This window comes from Rattus norvegicus, chromosome 9 (assembly GCF_021556685.1).
Source record: "Rattus norvegicus strain SHRSP/BbbUtx chromosome 9, alternate assembly SHRSP_T2T, whole genome shotgun sequence".
Classification (NCBI taxonomy): Eukaryota; Metazoa; Chordata; class Mammalia; order Rodentia; family Muridae; genus Rattus; species Rattus norvegicus.
The window spans coordinates 61,513,437-61,530,387 of NC_141542.1; the positions used below are offsets into that span (position 1 = coordinate 61,513,437).

Here is a 16,951-nt window from a genome sequence, read left to right on the forward strand (position 1 = left end):
TGGGTTAAAATGTAATATCTATTTTGAAATAGGATGTTAACATTAAAAATATACATCAAGGAGCTTCAGAGATAGCTCAGAAGTTAAGATATCATCCGACTTCAGAGGACCTGACTTTGAGGTCACCCAGACGAGTGGCTTAAAAGTGTCTGTAACTAACCGTAGGGGATTCCACATCCTCTTCTGGCTTCCCTAGGCATCCACAAACACATGACAGTCTCTCTCTCTCTCTCTCTCTCTCTCTCTATCTCTCTCTATCTCTCTCTTTCTCTCTCACACACACACACACACACACAAATAAATAAGTAACCAGATAAAATAATAAAAATTTAAAAAGTTATAATCTATAAGGCCAGTTTTGAATCATAAGGCCATCTCAGACTACCTCATAACTCCACAACATTAGTAGTTTTAGCAACTTTATCAAATAAATATATTTCTGTTTTCTTAATTGCTGCTTTTCTTTGGGAAGGGTTTTTGGAAATTTTTTTCATTTAAGATATTTTTGATAAAGATCTTAGGTTCAATAGCATTTTTGAAATTTACTAGTCATTAAAATGATTTATAAAATGAGAAAGATCATTTTATAAATTTAAATGCACACGTGAGAAATAACACCAGGATTTGACTTCTTGTTTTCTACAAAAACAAATAAAAAAAACTAAGATGGAATTATGTTTTATGAAATAGATGAAAGTATTTTGCCTTCCTTTTGCCTATGTGGTGTGGCAAAATAAAGTTTTAAATTAATAATCGAGAGGACTTTGTGACTCTGAGTTCTGGGAAAAGACAACCATGATAAAGCCGGTGGAATCTTGTTTAGGTAATAACGGTTGTACTTAGCCACTACAGAGCTAAGCACTTTAGACTTAGTGAGCAGATTTTAATAAAAATGTATCACTGTGTTTATGATCCAGGATTCTCCTGCTCATCTTCCCAGAAATACACTGTCACACTGTGAATTGCATACTGAGAAATGTTTTGCTTTCTCTTAGGAATTCAAGGAAAGAAAGTCGTGGATGTGGATTTAGAATCTCTTCCTTCTTCCAGCAAAGAACACAGTGTGTCCTTCAACCTGAAGTCATCACCTTATGAGAAAGTGAAGCCAGAGAGCGAGCCAGAGGCCACACCTCCTTCTCCAAGAACTTTACACGCTATTCAAGTAGCCATGCTGGGAGGTAGCTCAGAAGAGGAGCCGGAGAGTGGAGAAGGAGGGCAGTCTAAGGAGAGAAGTGCGTGGGCCACTGCAGATGCAGGCTCCATTTCACCCCAGACCTGTGCAGCTATTCAGAGAGCTCTGGATGATGATGAAGAGGAGAGAATGTGTGCCAGCAGTGATAATCTGGCCGTGGAAATGCTGCTTGGAAATGGTCTGAAGCAGGAGCACGCTGATGAAGTGGTAGTAAAAGGTGGAGGCGTGCCACTTGACACAGCATCTCTTTTACCCAGTGTGACTGAGGTAGAGGAGTGTGTGGCCAGTGCCAGCAATGACAAAGAGCAGACAGCCTCAACTCATGCATCTAGTACTGCTTGTCATCCAGGTGAAGTCCCCAAAGAAACAGTATCTCCTGCTCATGTGGTGAGTGAAGCATCTCAGATAAGTAGTGAGTGTGAGGTCGCTGGTAGGCCAGTTCCCCTTCCCTCAGCATTCATAGAAACTCCATGCAGTTATGCCTCTGGGGTCCTCAGTGAAAGGGAACTCACCCTGGCACCTCCAATAAGAACACATTCTCATCAGAGGACGAGCATAGACCCTGAAGAGCCTGAGCTACAAAATGGACTCTGCCCACCCAAGAACACGTGTAATTCCTCTCATCTTTCAAGTGATGATGAAACAGAAGGTGGACAAAATCCTGCTTCCAAAGCAGGTAGCACAGTTCATGTCCCTTCAGAGGCAGTAGGTAACGTAGAAAACGTGTCGTCTTCTAATGCTGAAGAACATGGAGATTTCCAGAAAACTATCCAGCTATGGGAGATGCCTGAGGCTGCTGCCAGGGAGCTGATTTCAGCCCCAGAGTCCCTGGGACCAGTGGAGATGGAGTCTGAAGAGAGCGAGTCTGATGGTAGGTGTTCCTTCAAGGGATGGAATGAGAACTTCTTGTCTATAAGGACTGGAAGACTCTGTAGTGTAGCCTGTTTTGCTTTACAGCCAAGGAACCAGGAAGAAAGAATAAATGTGCTTTCTAGGGACTCAGATCCAGGGTGGGGATGCCCTGCTTCTGGGCTATCCTTGGAATTTTAAGATTTTATTTTATTTTACATGTATTTTATGTGCCATGTATGTCTGTGCATGTAGTGCCCATGGAGGCCAGAAGAGGGCATCAGATCTTCTGGAACTGGAATTAACACATGATTGTGAACTATGCTGTGGGCACTGGTAACCAAACACAGGGCCTCTGCAAGAGCAGCAAACATTTTTTAAGTGCTGAGCCATATTGTCAGCCTCTGTCCTTGGTATTGTTAAAGGAAGGGGGTACCATGCTTGGAGAAAAGAAAGATGAATTTCCTTTAGCTTTTGTTCTCTTTTTACTATGACGTAATTATGAAAATTAAAAGTAATACTGACTGATTCACACCTAACCTTAGAGGTCAATATTTTGCCCCATTTATTTTATATTGTCTACTGGTTTCAGTGTACCCACAGAGACAACCAAAGAACCATTGGTAGGGTAGTGGAGTCTTGAGCAGGAATCTCCAGATGTGGAGCATCCCCATTCTGCTGCCCTACTGTGGGTACTCTCAGGCAAGTCACATGACATTCTGAGCTTCATTCCATAATGAAAGAATGCACACATACAAGTATGCACACACACACACATACCCATAAACAAATTTGTACATATATTCATATGTTTGTGTATGAAACATATGTATTTGCCAATTTAGTATTTGAAATGACTTCATAGACCATACTTCAAGTAGTGAAGGTAACTGTATGCATATGTTTATATATAATTTATGTTCTGCTAATCTAGGCCTCGTTATGGAAGCTTTTAGCTTCCATACAATCTAATCTAGGCCTAGGACTTTTCAGTCTCTTAGACTTACTGCTGAATAAGTTTACCCTTCCTAGTTTTTTTCTTAGTTTTGACAGACTGGTTCAACTTAGCTGTTCTGGTTCAAACTGGCTTCTCTCAGCTTCTGACTGAATCGCCCTGCTTGACCTCATACTAACTTTGCCAATATGTTCTAATCTTCTGGCTCCTTCTCTTCTGGCTTGTTCTGTCTTTACCTGTTTCTCGTTTGTTCTCTGTCTACAGCCTGTCTTTGTAAAATTGCTCCCTTCTTCTCTCTGTGCTGTTCTCTCTTAAGTCACCTCTCCTTCCTCTGTGTTCTCATAAGAATTGAGCAGATTTGTGTATTTCCTATTCTGTTGTTTTTTCTGTCTATTTCATGACCTTTCTGCCACTCAAGTAGACTTCAGTTTCAAACATGGATGCTTCCTTTTACAAACTAACTTTACTGTCATTGCTTGGGTGTAAAGGTGTGTACTAAGAGTGTGTCTGTGTTCCAGCCAGAGAGATTGAAGGTGCAAAGGTTCAGCCACACCATTAGAAACAGGTTTTTCTAGCAAACAAAACAATCTGTTTCCCAGTGTGATCAGATATTTTGCAACAGATATTCTTTCGTGTTTGTGAAGTTTCTGTTAGCACCAGCATCCCTCTGTTATAGTTTTTGTCTGGAAGACTGAGGGTGGCAATGTTAGGAGGTGTGGCCTTGTCTGAGTAGATGTGGTCTTGTCGGAGGAAGTATGCCGCTGGGGGCAGGCTTTGAGGATTTAGAAACTCAAGCCAGACCCAGGGTCAGTCTGTTCCCGCTGCCTGATGATGTAGCTGTAAAACTCTTGGCTCTTTCTTCAGCACCATGTCTGTCTGCATGCCACCATGTTTCCTGCCATGATGACAGTGCACTAAACGTGAATTGTGAGCTAGCCTCTGTTAAACAGTTTTCTTTATAAGAGTTGCCGTGGCCATGGCGTCTCTTCATTACAGTAGAAATTCTAACAAAGACAAAGACTTCCCCATTGATGAGAATGGGGTATTGAAGTCTCCCACTGTAGGTGTATTAGTTCAGTACATGATTTAAGGTGTAGGAGCGCTTCTTTTATGAACTTGAATGCCCTTATTTGGGGCATCGATTTAAGAATTGAAATGTCATCTTGGTTGATTTTGTTTTCTTTGATGAGTATTTACTGTTCTTCCCTTTCTTTTGATTATTTTTGGTTTGAAGTCTATTTTCTAAGATATTAAAATGACTATACCAGCTTTCTCCATAGGTCTGCTTACTTGGAATATCTTTTTCTAACCTTATACTATGAAGTAATGTCTATCATTGATGTTGAGGTATGTTTCTTGGATGTAGCGAAAAGATGGATGATGCTTTCACATTCAGTCTGTTACTCTGACTTTTTATTGGGTAAATCAGACCATTGATCTATTGAAAGATATCAATAAGAAATGATTGTTAATTTTTATTATTTTGCTGGTGGTAATGCTGCTGGTGGTGATTTATATACGAGTTTGTGTATGTGTTTATATGTGTGTATGTACTAACATTTTGATTTTTCTGTTTTGAGATTATTTATTCTCTGATAATTTTTACACCTGTGAAAACATTCCTCCTTCAACTTTAATTTTTTTAAAAGATTTATTTATTTTATATATGTGAGTATACTGTTGCTGTCTTCAAACACACCAGAAGAGGGCATTGGATCTGGTTACAGATGGTTGTGAACTACCATGTGGTTGCTGAGAATTGAACTCAGGAACTTTGGAAGAGCAGTCAGTGCTCTTAACTGCTGAGCCATCTCTCCAGCCCCAACTTCAACTATTAAGAGATTTGGCTCATAAACTCACAGACCTGCCAACACCTCTGTGTTGTAGTTATATCAAGGGTAGTTTTGTTTTCTTTATGCAAATGGAATCATTTCATCTTCCATTTAAAAGAGTGCCTTGGATGTTGTTTTCAACATCCGAGTTGAAAACAACATTTGAAGTTGAGAACTTAAGCTCCTTAAGTTGGAAGTTTTCCTTCTAGCACTTTCATTAGGGCTGGATACTGTTTAACTTTTACTTTATGGAATATCTTATTTTTGCCATGTAATTTTGATTGAAACTTTTGTAGGCTATGAGTTGTCTAAGCAGTCTGTGCTGTCATATATGGTCTCTTAGCATCTGTAGCACATAATGTTCAGGCTCTTCTAGCTTTTAGAGTCTCCAATAAGAAGTTAGGTAATTGTGATAGCTCTATCTTTATCTGTTACTTGGTCTTTTCCACTTATTTTCCACTTTTAATATTCTTACTTTGCTCTGTATTTTGAGTATTTTGCTTATTATGTGGCAAGAGAACTTAAGTTTTTGTTCCAATTTATTGGGTGTTCTGTATGCTTTTTGTTCCTTTTTAGGCATTTCCTTTTTTAGGTTAGCTATTTTTCTATTATTTTGTTGAAACTATTTTCTGGGCCTTTCAGCCAAGATTCTTCTTCCATTCCTTACGTAGGTTTGGTAATAAAACATAGTACATTCATGTTATAGGAAAGAAGAACAGGAGCTAGCCAATAAGTGTAAGTACATCATCATTCTTCTGGAAAAGAATATTATATGAAAAATAATTTACCATGTGGTAGGACACCAGGACATTTATGCCATCCATGAAAACAGCAGCCAAGTCAACAATTTAAAAGAAGATGAAATGATTCCATTTGCATAAATAACACAAAACTACCCTTGACATAAATACATCACAGAGGTGTTGGCAGGTTTGTGAGTATATGAGCCAAATCTCTTAATAGTCGAAGTCTTCCATTGTGAGGACGGATCCTTGAACCACTGAAGGTTGATTCATAGCCCTTACTGCAGGCATTGAAAGAATTAATAAACAGACAAACAAAGCAGCGAGCTAGGCCTGATAGCAGTGCTGCTAAATTTTTTTAATAATCATTTTATTCATTTACATTTCAAATGATATCCTCCTTCCCAGATTCCCCTCCACAACCCCTCCCCCTCCATCCCATCCCCTTTCTTCCCCTTCCCCTTTGCCTCTATGAAGGCGCTTCTCCTCCCACTCACCCACTCCTGCCTTCCTTACCACTCTAGCATTCCCCTATGTTGGGGCATGGAGCCTTTACAGGACCAAGGGCCTCCCTTCCCATTGTTCCCAGATAAGGCCATCCTCTTTTACATATGTATCTGGAGCCATGGAGTTCTCCATACCCTTTGGTTGGTGGTTTAGGAGTTCTACGTGGTCCGGTTACTTGATATTGTTCTTCTAGCACTTCTATTGGGGTCCCCAAACTAAGTCCGATGATTGACTGTAAATATCTGTATTAGTCAGGGAACCTGGCAGAACCTGTCAGGGAACAGCCATACCAGGCTCTTTTCAGCAAGCACTTCTTGGTCTCAGCAGTAGTGTCAGGGTTTGGTGTCTGCAGATGGGATGGATCCCTAGGTGGGACAGTCTCTGGATGGCCTTTCCTTTCAGTTTCGGTTCCATTTTTTTGTCCCTGTCTTTTCTTTGGGCTGGAATAATTCTGGGTTAAAAATTTTGAGATGGGTTGAGGGCCCATCCTTCAACTGGAACTGAGGCTATCTATTGGAGGTGGTCTCTACAGGTTCTGTCTCCCCTTTGTTGATTATTTTGACTAAAGTCATCTCAGTTGGGACTTTCTAGTGGCTATTGCCAGTTCCCCATCCTCCACTGCTACATATTTCTATTCAATTTCCTGACCCTCTGTACTTCTCTCCTGTCCTTTCCCATTTGTAATCCTGCCTCCTCCTTTTCCTTCCCCTCCTCTCTGCCACCCAGGCCCCTTCCTTCCTCTACATCCTGTGATTATTTCTCTCTCCCTTCAATGTAGGATTGAAGCATCGACATGCTGGTCTTCCTTCTTCTTAAGTTCCATATGGTTTGTGGGTTTGTATCCTGCAGGTTCTAATCTGTTGGACTAAAATCCATTTATCAGTAATAACATACTATGTGTCTTCTTTTGTGACTGGGTTACTTCATTCAGGATGATATTTTCTAGTTTCATCCATTTGCCTGCAAATTTCATGAAGTCATTGTTTTTTTTTGTTTAAATAATATTTTTATTAATGCTTTGAGAATTTCATACAATGCATTTAGAACATATTCATATTCCCTCCCCCAACTTCCCACTCAATTTTGAGTTGTCGTCATCTTCTTCTTCTTCTTCTTCTTCTTCTTCTTCTTCTTCTTCTTCTTCTTCTTCTTCTTCTTCTTCTTCTTCTTCTTCATCTTCTTCTTCTTTTTTTTAATTTAGAGAATACTTTATTAGTTTTTGTAATCAAACCCACGTATATAAGACCTTACATATTTAATACAGTGTGTTACCCCTGTACAAATGGAAAAAACTTAAGTTCAACATTTCTAGACCAATATGGCTGTTAATTTCTGTACAGTGCCAACTCAACACAGTAAACGGGGATACTTTTTTCCAAAGTTGACAGCACAGGTAAAGTTTCAAAAAATTCAAATTATATATCTGTATATATATATTTATATTTATATAAAAAGACCAATAATAGCAGTGTGTTATGCATCAACAGCAGCAACAGCTTTTCCAGGTTCTGCAGTCATCTGAACAAAACTGTAGAGACATCCAGCACACTCCATTTTAAAAAAAAAAAAAAAGTAAAAAGCAAAACCCGAGAAAAGAGCACAGTTCTGTTACTCTTGTGGTACCTGGCACCATTTTTTTTTTTTAAATTAGCTTCTCAATCATCATCTGTAAAGAAAACATTCTGAGCAACATCATTAAAAACAGCTCTGATAAAGCACGGTCACTACTACGTATCATAAAGCAGGTACAAGCTATTTTACATCCACAGAGGTATGATACAGTACTGTCCTACATCTATAATACTAGAGGATACAATTTAAAAGGCATTATTTGAGACTTGATTCTACTTTTCCAGCAGAGGGCCCAAAGGATGGTGTGACACAGCTTTGTAAAGAAACATACTCTAGACAGGATTTCCTTTCACTAGTGGCACAGTTCTAAGGATTCATTCTCTCCATGAATGTCAGCTAAAACCGTTATTAAAAAAATGAAATATCCCTAGAACAAAACCGTATAACCACCGGATTCACATGAAGATGACCTAGTGGAGACAAGCTGGACCTCACCTTACCAACAAGCTATCAAATCTGTTATGTTTAAACAGTGAGACCTCCAAGGAAGGAGATGCCAAGTAGTGCTTCAAAGCTTCAGACCACAATCAAACACAGCATCCTTTTCAACAGAAGCAGAAGCTCATCTGAATATGCTCATGGATGCTGACCTCAACATTTAATCATCTCCTCACTCATCCAGGAAGAGGGGGAGATCAGTTACTACTGTACTTTATTGTGTTCAACCAAATCACCATGTTACAAAAATAGCAAGCTGCCATAATAAAAAATAAGGCTCCTCTATCCAGCACCAGATAGCATCATTTTACTTTCAAGCCTAGAAATTGCACACTTGTATATAAACCAATCGAAGATGAGGATTGAGAGTTCATCTTGGTGGATTTTTCCTTTGATGAATATGAAGTGTCCTTCCTTATCTTTTTTGATGACTTTTAATTGAAAATTGATTTTATTTGATATTAGAATGGCTACTCCAGCTTGCTTCTTCTGACCATTTGCTTGGAAAGTTGTTTTCCAGCCTTTCACTCTGAGGTAGTGTCTGTCTTTGTCTCTGAGGTGTGTTTCCTGTAGGCAGCAGAATGCAGGGTCCTCATTGCTTATCCAGTTTGTTAATCTATGTCTTTTTATTGGGGAGTTGAGGCCATTGATGTTGAGAGATATTAAGGAATAGTGATTATTGCTTCCTGTTATATTCATATTTGGATATGAGGTTATGTTTGTGTGCTTTCATTCTCTTTGTTTTGTTGACAAGACGATTAGTTTCTTGCTTCTTCTAGGTTATAGCTTGCCTCCTTATGTTGGGCTTTACCCTTTATTATCCTTTGTAGTGCTGGATTTGTAGAAAGATATTGTGTGAATTTGGTTTTGTCATGGAATATCTTGGTTTCTCCATCTATGTTAATTGAGAGTTTTGCAGGATACAGTAACCTGGGCTGGCATTTGTGTTCTCTTAGGGTCTGTATGACATCTGTCCAGGATCTTCTGGCCTTCATAGTTTCTGGCGAAAAGTCTGGTGTGATTCTGATAGGTCTGCCTTTATATGTTACTTGACCTTTTTCCCTTACTGCTTTTAATATTCTTTCTTTATTTTGTGCGTTTGGTGTTTTGACAGTTATGTGACGGGAGGTGTTTCTTTTCTGGTCCAATCTATTTGGAGTTCTGTAGGCTTCTTGTATGCCTATGGTATCTCTTTTTTTAGGTTAGGGAAGTTTTCTTCTATGATTTTGTTGAAGATATTTACTGGTCCTTTGAGCTGGGAGTCTTCACTCTCTTCTATACCTATTATCCTTAGGTTTGATCTCCTCATTGAGTCCTGGATTTCCTGTATGTTTTGGACCAGTAGCTTTTTCCACTTTACATTATCTTTGACAGTTGAGTCAATGATTTCTATGGAATCTTCTGCTCCCGAGATTCTCTCTTCCATCTCTTGTATTCTGTTGGTGGAGCTTGTATCTACAGCTCCTTGTCTTTTCTTTTGATTTTCTATGTCCAGGGTTGTTTCCATGTGTTCTTTCTTGATTGCTTCTATTTCCATTTTTAATTCCTTCAACTGTTTGATTGTGTTTTCCTGGAATTCTTTCAGGGATTTTTGCGATTCCTCTCTGTAGGCTTCTACTTGTTCTCTAAGGGAGTTCTTTATGTCTTTCTTGAAGTCCTCCAGCATCATGATCAAATATGATTTTGAAACTAGATCTTGCTTTTCTGGTGTGTTTGGATATTCCGTGTTTGCTTTGGTGGGAGAATTGGGCTCCGATGATGCCATGTAGTCTTGGTTTCTGTTGCTTGGGTTCCTGCGCTTGCCTCTCGCCATCAGATTATCTCTATGTTACTTTGTTCTGCTATTTCTGACCGTGGCTAGACTGTCCTATAAGCCTGTGTGTCAGGAGTGCTGTAGACCTGTTTTCCTGTTTTCTTTCAGCCAGTTATGGGGACAGAGTGTTCTGCTTTCGGGCGTGTAGTTTTTCCTCTCTACAGGTCTTCAGCTGTTCCTGTGGGCCTGTGTCTTGAGTTCACCAGGCAGGTTTCTTGCAGGGGAAAAGTTGGTCCTACCTGTGGTTCCAAGGCTCAAGTTTGCTCGTGGGGTGCTGCCTAAGTCCTCTCCGCGGCGGCAACAACCGGGAAGATCTGTGCCGCTCTTACCGGGAGCCTCCGTGCACCAGGGTTCCAGATGGCGTTTGGTGTTTTCCTCTGGCGTCTGGATGTGCACAGAGTGCAGTCTCTTCTGGTTTCCCAGGCGTGTCCGCCTCTCTAAAGGTTTAGCTCTTCCTCCCACGGGATTTGGGTGCAGAGAACTGTTTATCCAGTTTGTTTCCTTCAGGTTCCGGCGGTGTCTCAGGCGCAGGGGTCCTGCCACTCCTGGGCCCTCCCCTACGGGAACCCAGAGGCCTTATACAGTTGCCTCTTGGGCCAGGGATGTGGGCAGGGGTGGGCAGTGTTGGTGGTCTCCTCCGCTCTGCAGCCTCAGGAGTGCCCACCTGATCAGGCGGTGAGGTCTCTCTCCCACGGGGTTTGGGAGCAGAGAGCTGCTGCGGACCAGGATCCGTGGGTGTGGGACTTCCGGTAAACACAGGAAGTGCCAGGTCCTAGAGGAATTTTGCCTCTGTGTGTCCTGAGTTCACCAGGCAGGTTTCTTGCAGGGGAAAAGTTGGTCCTACCTGCGGTTCCAAGGCTCAAGTTTGCTCGTGGGGTACTGCCTAAGTCTTCTTCGCTGTGGCAGCAACCGGGAAGATCTGTGCCGCTCTTTCCGGGAGCCTCCGTGCACCAAGGTTCCAGATGGCGTTTGGCGTTTTCCTCTGGCGTCTGGATGTGCACAGAGTGCAGTCTCTTCTGGTTTCCCAGGCGTGTCCGCCTCTCTGAAGGTTTAGCTCTCCCTCCCACGGGATTTGGGTGCAGAGAACTGTTTATCCGGTCTGTTTCCTTCAGGTTCCGGCGGTGTCTCAGGCGCAGGGGTCCTGCCACTCCTGGGCCCTCCCCTACGGGAACCCAGAGGCCTTATACAGTCGCCTCTTGGGCCAGGGATGTGGGCAGGGGTGGGCAGTGTTGGTGGTCTCCTCCGCTCTGCAGCCTCAGGAGTGCCCACCTGATCAGGCGGTGAGGTCTCTCTCCCACGGGGTTTGGGAGCAGAGAGCTGCTGCGGGCCGGGATCCGCGGGTGTGGGACTTCGAAGTCATTGTTTTTAATAGGTGAATATTACTCCATTGGGTAAAAATGTAGTACTCCATTGTGTGGATGTACCACATTTTCTGTATCCATTCCTCTGTTGAAGGTCATCTGGGTTCTTTCCAGCTTCTGGCTATTATAAATAAGGCTTCTATGAACATAGTGAAATATGTATCCTTGTTATATGTTGGAGCATCTTTTGGGTATGTGCCCAGGAGTGGTATAGCTGGATCCTCAGGTAGTACTATGTCCAATTTTCTGGCAGTGAGTGTGGATTGTTGGCTCTATGCAGGTGAAGGTAGGCACAAGATAAGGTGAGGCCTGTGATTGGGCAGTGAAAAAGTAAGGACAACACAGAGTTTTGGGGAGAGGGGAAAAAAGGGGAAGAGCCAAGATGGAGGAGGAGAAGGATAGCCTAGTTCTGTGTGGCTTTAAAGGGCTGCAGGTAGTTATGAATATTTCATAAGGGATAGAGTTTTATATACAATTTGTCTTATCTAGGTGGGCAGTTTATATCAATATTAACTTGTTTAGAGTTTATTGTGAGGACATTTTGGGGGTGAGGATTTACTGACAAATTACAAGCTTATTGAGTTTTGATTTTTACAGGTTACTGGGAGTTTGGACTATAACCACAGGGAGCAGATGCTGGGACTGTGAACAGAGCTCATAGCAGAAAGTCACAAGAGGGTGGTTGCTCCTGGGGCAGAGAGTAGCTGACAGCAATGTGGGGCTAGCCATGGCAGCAAGATCGCTACAGGGCCCAAAGAGTAGCCAGTGGCAGCTTAGGATGGCAATTGGAAACTTAGCGAGTTGCGTTGAGATGCTTTGTTGATTAAGATGAAAATACCCTGCAGATGCCATGTGGCCCACTGGTGCTGGTGAATTCACTTATTACTATTTACTGCTACAGGTCAGCATGTAGAAGAATGCAAATCAAGCCATTCTTATCGCCTTGTACAAAGGTCAAGTCCAAGTGGATCAATGACCTCCACATAAAACCAGATACACTCAAAATAATAGAAGAGAGAGTGGGAAAGAGCCTTAACACATGGGCACCGGGGAAAATTTCCTTAACAGAACACTGATGGCTTATGCTTTAAGATCAAGAATCGACAAATGGGAGCTCATAAAACTGCAAAACTTCTTTAAGGCACAGGACACTGTCAATAGGACAAAATGGCAACCAACAGCTTGGGAAAAGATCTTTACCAATCCTACATCTGATAAAGGGCTAATATCTAATATATATATAAAGAACTCTAGAAGTTAGACTCCAGAGAGCCAAATATCCCTATTAAAAAATGGTGTACAGAGCTAAACAAAGAGTTCTCAAGTTAGGAATCTTGAATGGCTGAAAAGTACCTAAAGAAATGTTCAACATCCTTAGTCATCAGGGAAATGCAAATCAAAACAACCCTGAGATTTCACCTCACACCAGTGAGAATGGCTAAGATCAAAAACTCAGGTGACAGCAGATGCTGGTGGGGATGTGGAGAAAGAGGAACACTCCTCCATTGCTGGTGAGATTGCAAGCTGGTCAAACCTGGTGGTTCCTTAGAAAACTGGTCATAGTACTACCAGAGAGAGGTCATTTCTGAGGGTCTGCTGTAGCACTGGGGATGAGACTTGAGGCTTGAATCTAAAGAGAGAAAAGGATTTACAGACAGCTTCTCTGACAGGAGTAGTCTCTGTCAGTTAGCAAGGAGTGCCTTCTGGAATTGGAGCTGGGATAAAGTAACAGAGAGTTAGGAGAGGAAAGTTGCGGAATCCACAGGAGATGTGCGCAGAGGGGAAAGCAATGTGTTCTGTTGCATAGAGAGGGATGAGACTGGGAATTTGGATGTGGAGGAGAGGAGGGAGTGGTGAAGGTTTTCTATTAGCTTACCTGTTCACTGGCCTGCTCAGCTGGTGTGCTCACAGAGAATGGCTGCGGGTGTTAGAGACTGGGAACTGGGATGATTAGAGACAAGGCAGGTTGGAGAAGATTTTTGTGATCCATCTGGTATAGGGTTAGAGAGGAAAGTGAGGCAGCAGCAGGTGTTCTGCTACAGAGCTGTGGATGAGACTGAAGGAATTGGGACTGGAGGAGAAACTGAAAGGTAAGCCTATCTGCTTCCCTGGCCTTCTCTCTGGGTTTTAAAAATAGCATTAGTCGACCGAACATAGCTTTTAAAAGTTAATATGCAAATTTTTGAGAATTTGGTTCCTACTTTTAGTGACCAACAGCCGAATAGATCAATTTGTCTAATGAAAAAAGCTTGGTTGGAAGTGGTGGGTAGGCATTTGTGGTGCACTGTAGCAAATTAGCGAGTTGCATGTTTATTATTATACTTACATCACTTCCTTTGGGGTTTGACATTTTCCAGGGCTGTTCAGAAAGTTTTGATGACTTCATAGTGACTCTAATGTTCTTATTTTAGATGAAGTGATATCATGATTTTTTTGGACAGGAAGTTTCATTGAGGTGCAGAGTGTGATCAGCAATGATGAACTTCAAATAGAGTCATCAGAGATTTCTAAGCATCTCTCTGAAAAAGATGCAGAGGAACCTAAAGAAACTCTGGAGGAAGGAAGCCCCAGGAACACAGAGTGCCTCCTACAAGACAGCTCTGACATCAAGGCAATGAAGGAACACAGAAAAGAAGACAGAGGTGCTGAGGACTCACCCGACGAATGGCAAGATGTTAATTTGGTAACACCACATTTTTAACTTAGTGCCAAGGAGGCCAAGCCTATGCCTGCTAGATAGATATTTACTAGCTTTTAAAATTCATCTTCTTGTTACTCATAGCTTCCTTTTAAAGTATAAGTTACAGCTGGGATTTTTAGTTAGGTTCTCATATGATGTAATGAGGCAACTGAAAGGTACAGTCTTGCCTGGAAATCCCAAGTGGAAAACACTGTAAGGAGAAATGGCTTGTTGGTCATTTCAGCCAGAGGAAATGCATGCTTTACTGTAATAAATGAAAATAATTGTATCATGACTATAATTTTCGGTGGCTGGGAACATGTTTTAGGAGGAACTGGATGCCCTGGAGAGTAACCTCTTAGCAGAACAGAATTCACTGGAAGCTCAAAAACAGCAGCAAGATCGGATTGCTGCCTCTGTAACAGGCCAGATGTTTCTGGAAAGCCAGGTACGTGTGACTTTAGCTTGGTCTTCTTTAGACTTTCCTACTGTCACACCCCCTTGAGGTCAAGGCCCACAGTACATTTCCCTGCTTGTTATTTCTCATTACAGGAACTCCTGCGTCTCTTTGGCATTCCCTACATCCAGGCTCCCATGGAGGCAGAGGCACAGTGCGCCATTCTGGACCTCACTGATCAGACTTCTGGAACCATTACTGATGATAGTGATATCTGGCTGTTTGGGGCCCGGCATGTCTATAAGAATTTTTTTAACAAAAACAAGTTTGTAGAGTACTATCAGTATGTGGACTTTTACAACCAATTGGGTAAGAGTCAGAGTGTAGTCATTTCCCACAGTTCCACACGTTCATTCTCCTGATTTGCCCTCTGAGGTTTTTCTTCTCAAGGAACACATTTCATGCATGAATGGAAATGGGAGGTCATAAACTGGATTTAAGAAATTAAAATCTTAGCATCTTTCTTGCAGTTAAGTCATCTGACAAGGTTAGTTGAATACTTACCTGACAGTGAACCAGAGACGTTCTCATAGTGTGGGGGATGGAGCCATTGTGGCTTCTGCCACGGTGAGTGTTCCTGATACTCACATCCATCACCACTCTCTCCTTCATCCATTCATTCACCTGCGAAATGTGCACAGAGTGACTCTCATACGCCAGTCTCATTCTTGGCAATTGGGAAATAGCTGAGAATGAAATATTTTTCTCTAGTAGAAAAGAAACACTCTGGCCATGTTTCTAAGTCATAATCTGACCATTAGTGTCTACCATAGGAAAGAGAAGCAGAGAGAGGATGAGGTGCAAGTGCAGGATGGTACATGCCCTTCCTGACAGGGCCGTCATCAGAGATGGCTTTGTTTGCGGCAGTCTTGGCAGGCTCCTTAAGGAAATAGGAAGAAAACTGTAACTACAAAATTGACAAAGATTGTATCAGAGGGACTTACAGATTTCAAAGCCTTGAGGCAGAACCTTGCTTATGTACGTGTTCTAGGAAGCAAGGAGGCCAGTGGGAATGGAGGAGGGTGGTGATAACAATAGTTAACATTGGAGAGAAGAAACTGAAACCTTGCAATATCCGGTGCATCAGAAAGAGGAGTGTGCATGTCTTGGATGTAGGGTATGTGAGGAAGGGTTCTAGATTCCTGGTTCTGGGCCAGTAGTAGAATGGACAGGGAAGGGAGAGTTGAATTGAGATAAGATGAGTCTGAGAGGCTCACTGGATACACAGGCAGGGGTACTCTGTTGGTAATTGAATGCATATGCTGAGCAGTCTAGATAACTAAATGCAGAGGTCAGCATGTAGAGAATATTTAACATAATAATGTTTAAAATTTAAAATCTCAACAGAATACTTAACAGAAGAACCTATTTTTAAATAAAATATGTGCCTTTGGATGTTTAACATACATTTTATATATGTTATATAGTTTTTACAAAAATATTATATAATAGAATAGTTTATGCCTTTTTTTCATTTTCAGTATGAAGCATAGCGCTTGCTAAGGGAATTACAACTTTTATAAAAAGAAGTTATTCCACATTTTACTTTCAAACATGCGCAATTGGTTGGTTCTTGGCAAAGAGACTGGTAAAAGAGAATGTGCATTAGAATTTTGGGAGGAAAAACATTGACCCCTAAATTCAGCGAAATAAGTCATTATCTTTTTTCTTTTTTTACATTTTTTTAAATTGGATTTTTAAATTTAAATTTCAAATGTTATCCCCTTTCAGGGTTTCCCCGACAATAAACCTCCTACCAAATGTCTCTTCCTCCTTCTATGAGAGTGTTCTCCCTCCCATCCACCCACCCCTTCCTGACTCCCCGTCCTGACATTGCTTTGCACTGCGGGGGTTGAGCCTTGGCAGGAACAAGGGTTTCTCCTCCCATTGGTGCCCAACATGGCCATCCTTTGCTACATATGCAATTGGAGCCATGGGTCTGTCCATGTATACTCTTTGGATGGTGATTTAGTCCCTGGGAGCTCTGTTTGGTTGGTATTGTTGTTCTTATGGGATTTCAAATCCCTTCAGATCCTTCAACTTTTTCTCTAATTCCTCCAACCGGAGTCACATTCTCAGTTCAGTGGATTGCTGCTAGCATTCGCCTCTGTATTTGTCCTGCTCTGGCTGTGTCTCTGAGGAGAGATCTATATCCAGTTCCTGTCAGCATGCACTTCTTAGCTTCATCAATCTGATCTACTTTTGGTGGCTGTATATATATATATGGGCCACATGTGGGCAGGCTCTAAATGGCTGTGCCTTCAGTCTCTGCTCTAAACTTTACCTCCATATCTTCTCCTATGAATATTTTTGATCCCCCCTTTAAGGAGTGAAGCATCCACATTTTGGTCATCCTTCTTCTTGAGCTTCATGTGGTCTGTGAATTGCATCTTGGGTAATTCGAGCTTTTGGGCTAATATCCATGTATCAGTGAGTGTTTTTCTGTGATTGGGTTACCTCACTCAGGATGATATTTTCTAGTTCATTCCATT

At 41.7% G+C, this 16,951-nt stretch overlaps 1 protein-coding gene across 8 annotated transcripts in view; it reads left to right on the plus strand.

Annotated features, from left to right (window-relative positions):
* Positions 1 to 16,951, plus strand: part of Ercc5 (ERCC excision repair 5, endonuclease) — a 49,386-nt gene that overhangs the window by 15,586 nt on the left and 16,849 nt on the right. For 7 of the 8 annotated variants that reach the window (XM_087565259.1, XM_087565260.1, XM_087565263.1 and 4 more), the window contains 4 exon segments: positions 996 to 2,063; positions 13,764 to 14,005; positions 14,331 to 14,450; positions 14,555 to 14,768. In XM_087565259.1, the coding sequence (XP_087421385.1) occupies positions 996 to 2,063; positions 13,764 to 14,005; positions 14,331 to 14,450; positions 14,555 to 14,768 (1,644 nt within the window). 8 annotated transcript variants of the gene reach the window in all.